This window comes from Brassica oleracea, chromosome C5 (assembly GCF_000695525.1).
Source record: "Brassica oleracea var. oleracea cultivar TO1000 chromosome C5, BOL, whole genome shotgun sequence".
NCBI lineage: Eukaryota > Viridiplantae > Streptophyta > Magnoliopsida > Brassicales > Brassicaceae > Brassica > Brassica oleracea.
Window position 1 is genome coordinate 37,475,398 of NC_027752.1, and position 14,820 is coordinate 37,490,217.

General features: G+C 38.2%; 2 protein-coding genes and 2 pseudogenes across 2 annotated transcripts; 1 reads left to right on the forward strand and 3 right to left on the reverse strand.

Moving 5' to 3' along the window:
- Positions 1-1,075: 1,075 nt before the first annotated feature.
- On the reverse strand, positions 1,076-2,749 carry LOC106292225. The gene has a single exon (XM_013727834.1). The coding sequence runs from the start codon at positions 2,747-2,749 to the stop codon at positions 1,076-1,078; it is 1,674 nt and encodes a 557-aa protein (XP_013583288.1).
- A 2,702-nt stretch (positions 2,750-5,451) lies between these two features.
- On the reverse strand, positions 5,452-10,973 carry LOC106292226 (annotated as a pseudogene).
- A 327-nt stretch (positions 10,974-11,300) lies between these two features.
- On the forward strand, positions 11,301-11,777 carry LOC106292227. Its single transcript, XM_013727835.1, has one exon. The coding sequence runs from the start codon at positions 11,301-11,303 to the stop codon at positions 11,775-11,777; it is 477 nt and encodes a 158-aa protein (XP_013583289.1).
- Positions 11,778-12,330: 553 nt separating this feature from the next.
- The window catches only part of LOC106292228, a 7,671-nt pseudogene continuing 5,181 nt past the window's right edge, over positions 12,331-14,820 (reverse strand).

Below are 14,820 nucleotides of genomic sequence, written 5' to 3' on the forward strand. Positions count from 1 at the left end.
TAGTGGCTGATTACAAAATTAAATAAAGTGAATCTAAAGTAAGCCATACAACATATCAACCCCTAACGATACCCTAAATGAATCTAAACTAAGCCATACAACATATGAACCCCTACCCTAAATGAATCTAAACATGGAGCCATGCACGATCTAACCTAACTAGGCTACAAATCTTAATAGTCAATACAAATCTTAGTTTAGTATTGACAATAGCATAGGGTCTACTTGTATGTGTTGTGATAGTCATAAGATTTGTATTGACTATTAAGATTTGGAAGGAATCCCTAAACCCCGATTAATAGTAGTCGTTTGCCATAAACATAAACTTATATAATACCAATGACCAGAAACCCTACTTATTTCATCGTTTATTTCTTCTCTCCGTCTTTCTCTCCTTCTCAAAAACCGATCATGACTAACAATGTAGTGATTCCTTCCAGATGCTGGTGTGGGAAGGGGATTCTCACTTATGTTTCAAAAACGGAGGAGAACCCATACAGAAGATTCTTCCGATGTGAGATTGGTTTGAAGGTAATTACTTTTAATTATGACTTTTAATTCTTCTATGTTCCAATTGATGTTTTTGTGTTTCAATTCAGAAAAAGAAAGAGCAACATCTTTTTAAGTGGGTCGACGAGGCTCTGCTTGATGAGATACAAAGGATGCATGAGTAACAGTCGAGAATGGCCGAAGAAATTGAAGATTTGAGAAGTTCCTTGAAAAAGACAGTGGAGGAAGCAGTTATCGAGCACAAGAAGTCGGGAGATGTAGGACTAATTGGATCCATTCTCACTATTTTATGTCTCTGTTCTAAATTTGATTGATCTTGTAATTGCTTTCTGAATCTATCTACTTTGTCAAAGATCGAATCAATTTGGTATTCAGATGTGTTGTCAATTTATGGATCAAATCTTAACATTAGACTTAAAACTTGCATAAAACGAAGTAAATACTGGAAACGTGCACAAAACATAAAACATAATTGGTCCTGGAAAAAACAGATTTTGACATGCAACAGAGATAATTTTAGAAAAAACTCTGAAAAGTAACTTGCATAGACCGAATGGCTTGAATCCTATATTTCTCTATCACAAGTCGACCGGTTGTGACCTTCAATACCACATCGACTGCATTTACGACGTTTAGAGGTTTGAGTTCCTTGTGACGAGCGGATCTTGTCTTCAAATGTCTCGTACCTACGTTTCTTTCTCTGACCTGCAGCTCTTCTAGTTTCTGGAGGAAGGACTTTCGCTTGCTGAACGTGAGATGGGACAATCCATGCATCTTCCGAAACACTAATAGGATTTATGCTTTCCTCATAAATCGATCTCCATGAAGCAGTGGTGTACATGCCGCCAGTGAGTGTGTGTGCTTGTATGCCTACACTGAAAGTTGCTTTTATGGCGTATCTGCCTGGGATTTTCATCAGATCGAATTTCCCACATGAACATGTGCGTCTGACCAAGTCGACCATACATTCAAAAGTGTCACCTCGTACCAAAAATCGTTCATCGCTAACTGGGAAAACCTGTAACTTCTTACCCTTCTCAATCCTTCGATCAATCTTCTTCTCTACAGCAACAGTCAGTGGTTGTTTATGCTTAGAACTTAAAGTTCTACGTTTGAAAAACCATCGAGTCATCATTTCCCTTATGCTGTCCAACATAGGTATAACTGGAAACTCTCTTGGCGAACGCAAAGCAAAATTTATTGATTCAGCAGGGTTATTGGTCCTAACATCGTACCTGTAACCCGAAAATTGACAACGAGCCCACTGTGTCACATCAGCTTGTATTAGATAGTTTCCAATTGCAGGACTAATTGAGAAAATAGCAGTGAATTGCTTCTTAAAATCAGCAACTCGGTAAGCTTTAGAAGCCTTTGCAACCAAACCAACGACTCGTTTACCCTTGAAATATGTAACAACATTGTTCAGCAAGTGGTGAATGCAAATTTCGTGATGAGCATGCGGATACACTTTTGCAATAGCTTTAGCAAGTGAAGTATTCCGGTCATACACAAAAGCTAAACCCTGATCATCAGCAATGACAACATTAAGTTGTCTCATAAACCATTCCCACGAGAGGTCATTCTCTGAGTCGACAACTCCAAATGCAATAGGATATAGGTTCGAGTTTCCATCCAAAGCAGCAGCAACCAGTAACACTCCTTTGTATTTTCTCTTCAAGAAAGTCTCATCCACAACAATAACTTTCCGAATGGCAGCATAAAAACCGCGAATAGAATGACCATATGAGATGAAGAGGAATCTGAATCTCCCATTGCTATCAGTTTCGTAAAATGTGTGTGATCCTGGATTAGCTTCCTTCATCATGTGCAAGTATTTGAGAACTTTTTCATAACCCTTCTCTAGAATGCCTCTCACAACATTTATTGCATACTCACGTGCCTCCCAAGCTAAAGAGTAGGATATCTCAACTCCATGATCATTACGCATAAACTGGATGATATCATTAGGTTTCGGCCCTTCGTTGATTGTTTCGTACTTATGCTTAATGAGACTACCAACTGTTTTTGATGAAGCGGTCCGAACAGAGTGGTTCCTTGATGATGGAGCACATGAATGATTAGGTACATACTTTTTTATGATAAAATATGAATAACCTGTTAATCCCTCTGCGCGAACACGCCAGCGACAATCATCATCCGCGCAACGAACGCACCAAACTCTTCTATCCGTTTTGCCAACCTTGTAGTCGAAATTATGTTTCATTGCACATATTTCCATTGTTGCCTGCAGAGCTGCTTTGCTAGTAAAATATTGACCCTTCTTCACAACATCAACCAGAGAAAAACGGACATACTTTCCGTTGATCATATCTTTCTCACACTTGTTTTCATCATCACTTTCATCTATCTTCGCATCTTCTTCGCATCTTCCTCTTCAAGCTCGGCTTCACCATCAATATCATCTGAAACTTCACCCGACATACCCGCTTCCTCTCTGTTAGACAACTCAGCAGGCTCTTCATTCAAGTTAAAGCCGACCTTAGATCGAATACACACACATAACCTTGTTGAAGCTTTGGTCTTCACATATGTAAGAAAATTTTTGAGTTGTCGATCATTGGTGATGAAAACAGGTGGTGAGTCGAGGCCAATCACCAAATCGGAAGGTAAGTAACTCAGCTCGATATTGACCAAGTTTAGATCGGTTCCAAAGTCCTCACAAACCATAACTCTTAGGTTGTCAAAGGTTTTGCTTGTGTCCAAGTAAGTAATCTACCTCCTGTTTCTTCATCAACAAGAAACTTCCACCCTTTTGTTTAGGACGATCTCCAAAAACCAGAATAGGCATAGATGTGCATATTCTAACGTTAGATTGACAAAAGTTTGGAGAAACTATGAAAAAGAGAAGAAGCTCCACGATTTTTTGGTCCAAATCGTGGTTGGCAATGAAGAAACAAAAATTTAGGGAAAAAGATTTAAAGAAGGAAATAAAAAAAGATTTAATAGATTTAGGCAATGTTTTTAAACCCGGACCGAACCGGCGGTCGGACCGGGTTGAACCATGAACCGAAAATAATCCGGGTTGGGTTAATGCTAAAACCCAACTAATATTGAACCTGTTAAAAACCGTCAAAAACCCGGGAACCGGCGGCCCAATGAACCGGCCAAACCCCGGTTTGTATATAAGCTAAAATTTTGTGAATGAAAAAATTCATTTTTCTTCCTTTTTAAGTAGAAATAAGATTTATCAAAGATTAATAAAATATTATCTCTCGTCCTTTTCTTTTGTTTTCTGTACAACTCATAAATTACAAGATTCACAAAGTTTAATATTCACGTCAAGATATTGTTTTTGTCTACTTCTCACTTTTTTTAAAAAAATATTTCATGATTACTTGTTTTGAAGACTTTAAATCATTGAAACATTTTCTTTTCTGAAATTTATATGTCAAAATATAACTTTTACCTAATGTGTATATTTTGTTTTAAAAGGTGATGAAGATGTAGAGTGATAAGATCTGCAAATAAAGTTTAAATGTACTTTTCATATTGCTTTTAGATTTTAATTGTTATTTTTAAGTTTTTCTACACATTATGACTATTTAAACATTTTATTTGATATGATTTATTTTTACAAAAATATGCATATTATTTATAAAATATCATTAAATTTAGTTTAATCTAAGTAAACCCGACCGAACCCGGTTCAGATCCGGTCGAACCACAATGACCCATGACCCAAAAAAATTTTGGTTCGCTAGCCGGTCTGGTTTTAAAAACACTGGATTTAGGGAATATTTTCTAACCGTTTTTTTCTAGATTTTTGGATTTTGTTTAAAATCTAGTAGAAATTACATTCTACGTATGGTAGAATAAAGATAATGTGGTAGATATAGAATACATATATTATAGATATATGAGAAGTGAGAAGAATGTATATTCTTCCATAGAAGATATAAGAACGTTTATTATTACTTATGATCTACCAGAAAGGCAGAACATAGAAGAAAATATTGATTTTGTTTTCTGCCATCTTAGATCTTAATGTTTCTTAGGTATGTAGATCATTGTGTTTCAGTTAGAATGCATATTCAGAATCGTCGTCGATGGTAGAGATCTTATATACTAACATCTTTAGCCTATTTTTCAATTTACCATTCCAAATATTTTTTTAATCCAAAAATATTTTTCATATATGCACATGTTTGACTACTTCATGTTTTAGATTTTTCTTAATTTTTTTGCATTGTAAAGATTATGTATAGTCGAATAAGTATGGTACACCAACGATGTAAATAACTTTTCATTTATGTAAATAGACAAAGAGCTCAGAATTATATAATTAGTGCGCAAAATTTGCATTAATTTATAGAAAAGGTTGGCTAAAGTCACCTCTTAAGCTGGCCAAATCGATAAATCCAAAACGTTCAAGACCGATAAATCCTTCCCTAAAAGATGTTACGATGCTGCTGCTTCAATTGAGAGTGGTTAGTTAGAGCATCTGTATTGAACTTTCAGTGCAGAAATTCATATTTTTTCCAAAAAAAAAAAATTAAAATATTTTTTTTTTTGTGAATTCAGCTCCCGCAGATTCAGTGGAATGAACCTGGTTCATCACTGTATCGCGGACTCCACGCTACGTGGTGGCCCGCGATTGGTCTGTTTAATTTTTTTTTTTTTTTTTTATAATCAAACGAAAAAGTAAAAAAAATTAAGAAAAAATTAAAGTTATGAACTCCACTCAATATTCATTGATGCAGATGCCTTTAGTTATTATTATAAACAGTTAAGTGGTAACAAGCCTTTTTTCAAAAAAAAAAAAAAACAGTTAAGTGGTAAAGCAGAGAAGAAGCGGGAAGCAGTAAAAGGTGATATGTACACAAAAAAAAAAAAAAAATACAAGACCAGTTCATTAATTAATCAAAGAACATTCACTATCAAAAAAAAAAAAGAAAGACAAAAACATGGAAAAGCAAGAAACTACGTGGGGCTGTATATAACCGCTAATGCCGTTTTTTCCTTTTGCGTCCTTCTGTCATTACTCTTCCCTGTTAGATTAATTTGAACCAAGCTTGGAACATAACTGTAAATAAGTGGCCATTTATATTTTCCTACGGGTATTTTCACGAACCGATTGTTCTCTCCAGCAATGTATACCATGTCCCTATTCCACGTATTCTTATATTCCAGATCGCATAACACAGCAGCTTTCTTCTCTCGTCGGCAAAGAAAGTTGTGTCACTTTAAAAACGGTCAAGAGGAATACTCTTCGATAAATCCAGTGATAAAAACTTGCTACACGACAAAACTTTGGTCTGATCAATCTTATCATCTAGTGTCATCATCCATATCTCAATCTTTTGTGTATGGAAAACCCTGCTATATAATACTGCAAGTCGTTCTTCTCTAACAACTGAGAGAGCTGTAGGAACACAATCAGCACCGAAATGCGGAAAAGGAATAGACAACCACTTCTCTGTTGAAAAATTGAAACTAATTAGTAAGATATTTCCTTCATATATTTTATCGAAAGCAATCCAATAAGTATTCCCACACTCCCTTTGATATTATGGAGCAGTTTTTGGGAGTGACGTCATAAAAACCCTCCACGAATAGAGACAAAATCATATATTCCATACTCGCCAGCTCGATAGAATGGGTCACCATGATCCCAGCTGCACCTCAATATTTTATAGACTTAGCAAGACTTGTTATATTCGTATCCAAGAGAAAACTCGAAGTTAGGCTTGTAACCATCACTGTATGGGATCCACCTGATTTGGCCAGGGTTCCAAACCACGAGGCGTCCTCTTGACTCCAAGGTGGTGCATAACAATAACCCGTTGCAGTGAAATATTTTATATATCTTGACTTGTTCCGGATTGTGGAAATCGTTTAGGCTCAGCAAGGCTTGTGGGTCAACAACGTTGTCGTGAACTCCATCGTGGTCTACATTTATTGAATAAACCTTTAAATCACTCAACATGAAAACAGTACACTGCTTTGCTGTGTTATCCAAGTGCTTCTTAATGAAGTCTTGATCTTTGAATAGAGCGTTCAATCCCGCGTTCAATCGCTTGCAAGTAAATAGTAATAGACTCAAAGATGTACCCGGAACTTTAGAGATTATCTCTTTTTTTTTTGTAACTGGATAATGCATTAAAACTTAAAAGTCCTTGGGCCCATGTTAACCCAGGAATGAGTTTGATACAAGAGAGTCACTTAAGGCTCTTTTTGCCAGTTCACCGGCTTTTATATTGAGATTACGAAAGAAAAAGGAAAAGGAGATATCGACGGAAGTAGAGGCGATCTGTTCAATTAATATCTTTGACAATACCAGAGATCTCTTTGATCTGAACGTCGTTGTTGATTGCTCTGATGAGCGTTGAGTTGTCGGAGAACATCTTGATCCTGGTGAGGTCAAGGTTCAAAGCTGCGGTGAGAGCCGATCGGAGAGCTAGGGCTTCTGCAATCAAAGGGGAGGTGACAAAATTCATGGAGGGCGATCCTTTGCTGGATTGGTGGTTCGGTGGATCCATCCCAATCCTGCCTTGTTGGTCTCTTTACTCCAAGCTGCATCTGATTTACATGTGGCTGTGGGTTCTGTCGTGCTGTCGGTTACCGCGCCTTGAGCAAGGTTCCTTGTGGAAGAGGGTTTAGTTCTGTCGGTTAACGCGCCTTGAGCAGAGTTCCATTCTCTTGCGAGTTTGATTCCTTTTGTTGTGGTTTCCTCTGCCGTAAGGTTTCTACTTTCAAAGATTAGAAGATTCCGAGATGTCCAAATGGCCCAGCAAATCCAAGGTAAGATAGTTCCTGGGATTCCTGAGGGTGGGAGGCAGACTACTTTCCGGAATTTAATAAGAACTTCTTTGAAATTTGCGCATGTAGCTAGGTGAACTACTTTCTGGAGGGGTGTCAGCTTCCACACTTCTTTAGAAAAAGGGCATTCTACAAAGGTATGCATTGTTGTTTATCGTTCTTTGCATCTGCTACAAAGTCCTTCGGCTTGAACTCCTCTACTTTGTAAATTGTCTCCTAGTGGTAGAGCTTGTTGGATAATTGACCATAAGAAGACCTTCCTCTTTGGAGAGCACTTTCCCGACCAGATGTCTTTCATCCAATCAAACTCTTGTGGCAAAGGATACTGGTTTGATCCTAAATTCGCAGCTTCTGTGTTGTAACTGGACTTTGTGGAGTAGATACCGGATTGCACTGGTTGCCAAATATAAACGTCCTCAGCTCCCTTCTGGCTTGGTTGAATGGACTGAACCTGCTTTGAAAATTGAAGTAAGAATTCTTCAATCCTGCTTGAGTTCCAGCGTAGATCGTCAGTTAGTAGATCGGCCACTGTTAGGTCCAAAGTGTTTTCATGAATGAGTCCAAAAACCATAATATGTTTTGAGCGGGATATCCATGAATCATGCCACACTCTAGTCGTCTGTCCATTGCCTATAGCTTTCCCTAAGTCCCCGTTTAGGAGGTCTCTTCTGTGTATTATGCTTCTCCATCCGTGAGAGCAGACTGCTGGAGCTTGTATGTCTAGCAAAGATCGCTTATGACAATATTTACCTAAGATGATTTGTGCTAGGAGATTCCCTGGATTTGTTAAGATTCTGCAAGCTTGTTTGGCTAGGAGAGCTTGGTTGAATAGTTGAATGTCTCTGAAGCCTAGTCCACCTGCTGCTTTGGGTTTAGATAGACGATCCCATGAGACCCAACACATCTTCTTTTAATCTTTCGAGTCGCCCCACCAGTACCTCGTTAACACTAATTGAATTCTTTTGCATAAACTCGCAGGTAGTTCAAAGTATAACATGGAGTAAGTGGGGATCGCGGTGAGAACAAACTTCAACAAAGTTAGCTTGCCTGCCTTTGATAAGAATCTCGTTGATCTTGTTGCTGCTCTCTGTCTGATTCTATCCATGATGGATGTGAATAAGTCATGTTTCCTTCTGCCGAAGTGTTCTGGTAATCCAAGGTATTTCCCTGATCCTCCTTCCTTAGAAATTTTTAAAATTTCTTTGACCACAGACCTTTTTTCAGGTGGAGTTTTGGAGGAAAAGGTGATGGAAGATTTGTCTACGTTTATTTTCTGGCCAGAAGCTTCTTCATACTGCAAAAGGATGCTATTGAGTTTAAGGCAGTTCTCTTCGCTTGCTTGACAGAAGATCATTGTACCATCAGCGAATAAGAGATGGTTGATCCTCAGGCATCCCCTTGCGACTTTGATTCCAGGTAAATATCCATCTTTCTCAGCTTTTGAAACATAGACCAGAGAGAACTTCGCCACAGAGAATGAAAAGATAAGGTGAAAAAGGGTCTCCTTGTCTTATTCCTCTTTGTGATTTAACTGATCCTTGAGATGTGTCGTTGATTAAATATGAGTATATACTGTTGAGACACATTGCATGATCCATGTCGTCTATTTTTGATGAAATCCCAAACGTTGCATCACTTGAGTTAGAAATTTCCATTCAACTTTGTCGTAGGCTTTAGACATGTCTGTCTTCACTGCCATAGTACATCGTTTCTCCGCCTGTGATGTTTTGAGATATTGAAGTACCTCGTGTGTTATTAGAACGTTGTCTGAGATGGCTCTGCCTGATGTGAATGCTGATTGGTTCTCTGATATAATTGTTTCCAGAACTGGTTTGAGCGTGATTGATAGCATTTTGGATATGATCTCGAAGAAAACATTGCATAAAGCTATAGGCCTATAATCAGCCATTCTTTTAGCTCCTTTGATCTTTGGAATCAGTCTCACAAATGTTTCATTTTGCGAGGTTCGGAGAATACTGGTTGAGAAGAAGCCCTAGATATCTTGTATCACAGCTGGACCCACTACTTCCCAGTTTGCCTAAAAAAGGCTTGCTGAGAAGCCATCAGGGCCTGAGGATTTGTCCGGGTGGATTGCAAAGGTTGCCTCTTTGATCTTTGCTGGCGTTGGCTCCTTAGTAAGGTTCTCATTCATTTGTTGTGTTATGAAGGGTTTGAGGGCATCTTCGACTAATTTGGATTCATCAAAATTCGTTGAGGTGAAGAGCTTGTTGTAGAAGTTGCAAATCACTGATGATATTTGTTCTTCCTCAAACCAAGGTATACCGTTTTCATCTTCCATTACTGAAAGTCTGTTTCTAGCTTGTCGTGCTTTAGTATTATCATGGAAGTAGCTGGTATTAGCATCACCCAGACTTATCCATAGCTGTCTACTTCTCTGACGCCAAAACTCTTCTTCTCTCTTGTAGTTTTGAAGTAACTGGCTGTTGAGTTGGAAGATCATTTCCTCATCAGGAACAGCTTTAGTCAAAGCCTCGTCTAACAGTGTCTTCAACAACTCGAGGGTCTTCCTGCTGTTTTCATAGAAGGCTTTGTTCCATCTGCAGATAGCTCTTTTACAGAGGGCTAGTTTGTCCTCAACATGGAGTTGGGGAGCACTATTCCAGGTATCCTTGACTAACTTCTGAACTTCAGGATTATTTCTCAAGCTTCTATCAAATATGAAGATATTAGTACCCTTTCTTCGTGAGGTATCGAGGAAAGATATTAGTGGTCTATGGTCTGAGGCTTCGTATTTTGGGTACTGGCTTCTACAGGAGGGAAATAGGTCTGACCAGTCACTGTTGCACATTGACCTATCTAGTCTGCACTGGACCAGATGTGTGTTTCTCTTGCCTCTCCACGATAGACAGTTTCCAAAGTGTTTAATATCAAATAGGTTGTTCTGTGACATGAAGTTTCTGAAGGCGCATAAGGTTCCTTCCGGTCTGACTATCCCTTCATTCTTCTCGGAGTTGTCTATGATTTCATTGAAATCTCCCGTCAAGAACCAGGCTCCTCCATTTGATGGGTGCAATTTAGATATTTCATTCTAGATTGCATATCTCTTTGTGTGGTTCGGCTCTCCGTAGACGAAGGTAGTTTGAAAAGTGTTTCCTTTGTAGTTGATGATTGTGTCTATGTAGTTATTGGTCGAAACTAACACATAGACCTCAATGTCACTCTTCCAAATGAGGAGGAGACCGCCACCACCAGGGCTATGAGGGGGAACTTCATGATGTTTTTCAATGTTCAGCCAGTTGAGAGTTCTAGCAATCGCATCCAAGTTGTTCTTTGTTTCCATGAGAAAGATGATATCATGAGCATTTCTTCTGTGAAGCTCCTTAAGCCTCTGGACTGTTGCGGGGTTCCCCAGCCCACAACAGTTCCAACTTAGAATGGCTAGGGAACCTAGGGAGGAGAAACCCGAAAATTCGGCTTCTTCTTTGAAATTGCTCGAATCAGCTGGATCAGTGGGTTTACTCTAGAGATTATCTCAACTACCACATCCCATGGTAAATCGAGCATTCTCAATGCCGCTACCCCCAAAGCTTCGTGTCTTTCTGTGGAAAATTACCAAAGGAGCGTTACCACTAGGGGAAAATCTGGAGACTCGAGGAATGACTGAGAACCTCACCTGTACCCACTGTGGTTTGAAGGAAACAACCTCTCACCTCTTTCTTCATTGCCAATTCGCAATTGACATCTGGTATGCAGCTCCGATAAGCAACTTAGCGGCCATCACCACAGCATTGGACTTCAAAGGAGCTCTCAAGCTTGGAACAAAGCTGACTAACCTCTCACCTACAGGACTTCACATGGGACCTATGTTTCCTTAGATTGTTTGGAACATTTGGATTACACGAAACTTGAAGATCTTCGAAAACAGAGTTTTCAAACCGGCGGAGACACTCTCGAAAGCAATAGCATACGCGCGAGAATGGCAAGAAGCACAACCTGAGCGACAAATTGGCCCAAAATCCCATTTACATGCCTCGACCCTCCCATTGCCTATGACGGACGCCTTGATTATCAACACTTATGCATCATGGAAAAAAGAATTCTTTTTTGCAGGATTAGCTTGGGTCTTTTCAGCATCATCAGGTCATGTGTTACACCAACAGAGCATATTCGAAGATTGTGTCAACTCAGCTCAGATGGCGGTTGTCTTAGCGATAAGGGAAGATATACGCCAAGCCAAAGCACAAGGCTTCAACAACGTCATCCTCAAGTCAGACGCTCAGACATTAGTCCGAGCCATTAACAATCGAGAATCAATCAAGGATCTCTTTGGAATTCTTCATGATATTCTTAAGTTAGCTTTTGACCTCGATGTAATCTCCTTTCATTATGTTCCTCGTTCAGACAATAGGGCAGCTGATGAACTCGCCAAGAGCGCGCTTCTCAACTACTCCACCTATTTATCATTTGTAAACCCTTATTTAAGTAAGATCATCTCCAATGGGGGTTCTTCCTATTGGAGTTCTTAATATATGTATTATATATATATATGTGTATATTATATATGTGTAAATAATTGTGGGGTCCACAATTATTGTGGAAATCCATAAATAAGGGTTTTAGGGATTTTTAGAACTCTCTTGTGAGAATTTTTTTGTGGACCCCACAATTACTTATACATATATATATACATAACACATATATTAAGAACCCTAATGGTAAGAACTCAGTTAGAGGTGCTCTAGTGAAATCGTTGTTCAGAAAAAAATGAAGGCGAGAGGTTACTAGTTGGAAATTAGGATTTTGCTTTTCATGTTTGGCCTTGCCGGTCATATATATAGACAGACTTTCGCTTAAAAGTATTATACTTTTTCTATTTTTTCCTTTTTCTATTTTTTTTCTTTTCTAAATGCAAAGAAGAAAAGAACAAACACACATGCCAAAGTTATAACAGGTGATATGTTTATAAAATAAAATATACGTCCAGTTCGTGAATTAATCAAGCGACATTCACTGCAAAAAGAAAGATAAAATGAATATAAAAATATTTGAAGAGCCGTTTTCTTCTTTTGCGTCCTTCAATCATAACTCTACTGTACCCTGTTGGATTTGAACCAAGCTTGGAACATAATTGTAAATATGTGGCTCGATACCTGGTCTCTATGTTCTGTTATGGGGATTATCAAGAATCGACTGTCCTCTCCAACAAGGCATACCATGCCCGTATTATATGTATATTCAAGATCGCATAGCACGGCCGCTTTCTTCTCCTCGTCGATGAAGAAACTTGTGTCAATTGAAAAACGATCACGAGGAATACTCTCACATAAATCCACTGATAAAAACTTGGTCCGCGACAATAAGTTTTGTCTGATCAATCTTATCATCTGTCGTCATCCATATCTCAATCTTTGGTGGATGAAAAAAGCTGCTATATAATACTGCCAGTCTTTCTTCTCTAACAACTAAGAGATCTATTGGACAACAATCAACACCAATATTCGAAAAAGGAATACTAATCTCTCCAAATCTCTCTGTTGAAAAATGAAAAGTACTAAGTAAGGCACGGTGTTATCGACGACAATCCAATAAATATTCCCCTTTAATGATACGCCCTCTGATATTATGTAGCTGTATTTGGGAGTAACGTTATCAAGATACTTCCACGAATGAGACCCAAAATCATAGATTCCATACTCAACAACTCGACGGAATGGGTCACTAAGATCCCAGCTGTACCTCAAGATTTTATAGGTTTTGTTATTATCGTATCCAAGAACAAACTCGGAGATAGTATTGTAACGATTACTGAATGGGATCCACCTGATTTGGCCAGTACAAGGATTCCAAACACCCGTCACAGTGAAATATTTTACATATCTTGGCTTCTTCCGGATTATTGAAAACTTTAGGCTCATCAACTTGTGTGGATCAACAACGTTACCGTGAATTTCATGGAAATTTACATTCATTGAATAAACCTTTAAGTTACTCAACATGAGAACCATATGCTGCTTTGCTGCTTTATCAGAGTGCTTCTTCATGAACTTCTGATCTTTGAATAAAGCGTTCCATCGCTTGAAACTAAACCGTAATCGACTCAAAGATGGCGCCGGGACTCTAGAAAGTATTTCATCTTCCAGATCCCATGGTAGAGGAAGCAATCTAATGTTTCTTTTGTCATCTCCAAAGGTGTTTTAAGAAAGCGAGAGGTGGCTGGTTTATTAGGGTTTCACGTTTGCCCTTCCAGTCGTATATATACAGGACTTTAATTACTTAATCAGCGTTTTCTTAACATTAGTTTTCTATTTTCCTTTATGGATTATATATCTCTAACTTTAGGTAAAACAAATAGATGATGTTTAAGAAAATTTTTGATGTTTTTATATTTTAATGTAACTTTTAATTTTATCAAAAACTACGTAACTAATAATATTTTATAGACTATTTGTAACTGGTTAAATAGTTTTAATTTATATTTTAATCTTACTTTTAAAATAAAAGACAAGTTTTTATAATAATTAACCTAAAACTTCAAGATTGACTCAAAAAAAGGGAAAAAAACTCCATGTTTGTGTTTTCAAGATTTTGCTCCTAATTGTTTGACAAAAAACAATATTTTAATTATTTATCTGTGTTACAAAAAAGTTTTATTTATCTAGTTTATATTTTCTTAAAAACAAATGACCGTCCACATAATTTCTCATATATTCACGAAGACAGTGAGTTTCAAGCGAGCTACGATGAGTGCACATGCATAGTTAAAACGGGGGAGATTGAAGATGCAATCTGCTAAGATGATCTGTATCATTTCGCGAATTACTACAGGAGATAGTACATGCGTGTATCATGAAGATGGATCTGAATGGGAGTTTAAGTTTTGTGATAGCGTAGGTTTGTTGAGCTTGAAAAAAGAAAGAAGATATGTGCTTTAAGACAAAAAGACCTTTACCATTAAGCAAAAAAAATTTGCTTGGGGAGGAGATTTACCTTTGCAAGAAAAGAAAATTAAATGGAAAAGGAAGTTTTCTTAAAAATTATTTGGAGACTTGAAGAGAAATTTGAAGACATGGAGAACAAGTTCTGATCTGTTATACAAAGAGAGACGCACTACAAGAAAACAGCGACATACTGAGGGAAAAAATCGTCGGTATGTCGTCGGAATAACGTTATTCCGACGACATACCGACGAAACAAGTCCTCGGAAATAACTTCTCGGAAATTCAATTTTCCTCGGAAATCCCTCGGAATTTTCCGACGGAATTCCGAGGAAACAAATTTCCGAGGAAATTCCGAGGATAACCAGTTCGTCAGAGAGCTCCTCGGAATATACCGAGGGAGAACTTCGTCGGGATATTTCGATGGAATTTCCGATGGTCCAATCCTCCGAAGTTCCGACAAAATATTCCTCGGAATTTTCATCGGAAAATTCCGAGGAACGGGTCCCTCACAAAATTCCGAGGAACATGTCCCTCGGTATATTCCGAGGAACGGGGTCCCTCGGTATATTCCAAGGAAGATGTCCCTCGGTATATTCCGAGGGTTCAATTCCTCGGAATGTAAAAAATATTA

What these genes read in the sequence shown, in the direction of transcription:
- LOC106292227 (XM_013727835.1), top strand. Translation starts at nt 11,301, where the DNA reads ATGACGGACGCCTTGATTATCAACACTTATGCATCATGGAAAAAAGAA.
- LOC106292225 (XM_013727834.1), bottom strand. Translation starts at nt 2,749, where the DNA reads ATGGAAATATGTGCAATGAAACATAATTTCGACTACAAGGTTGGCAAA.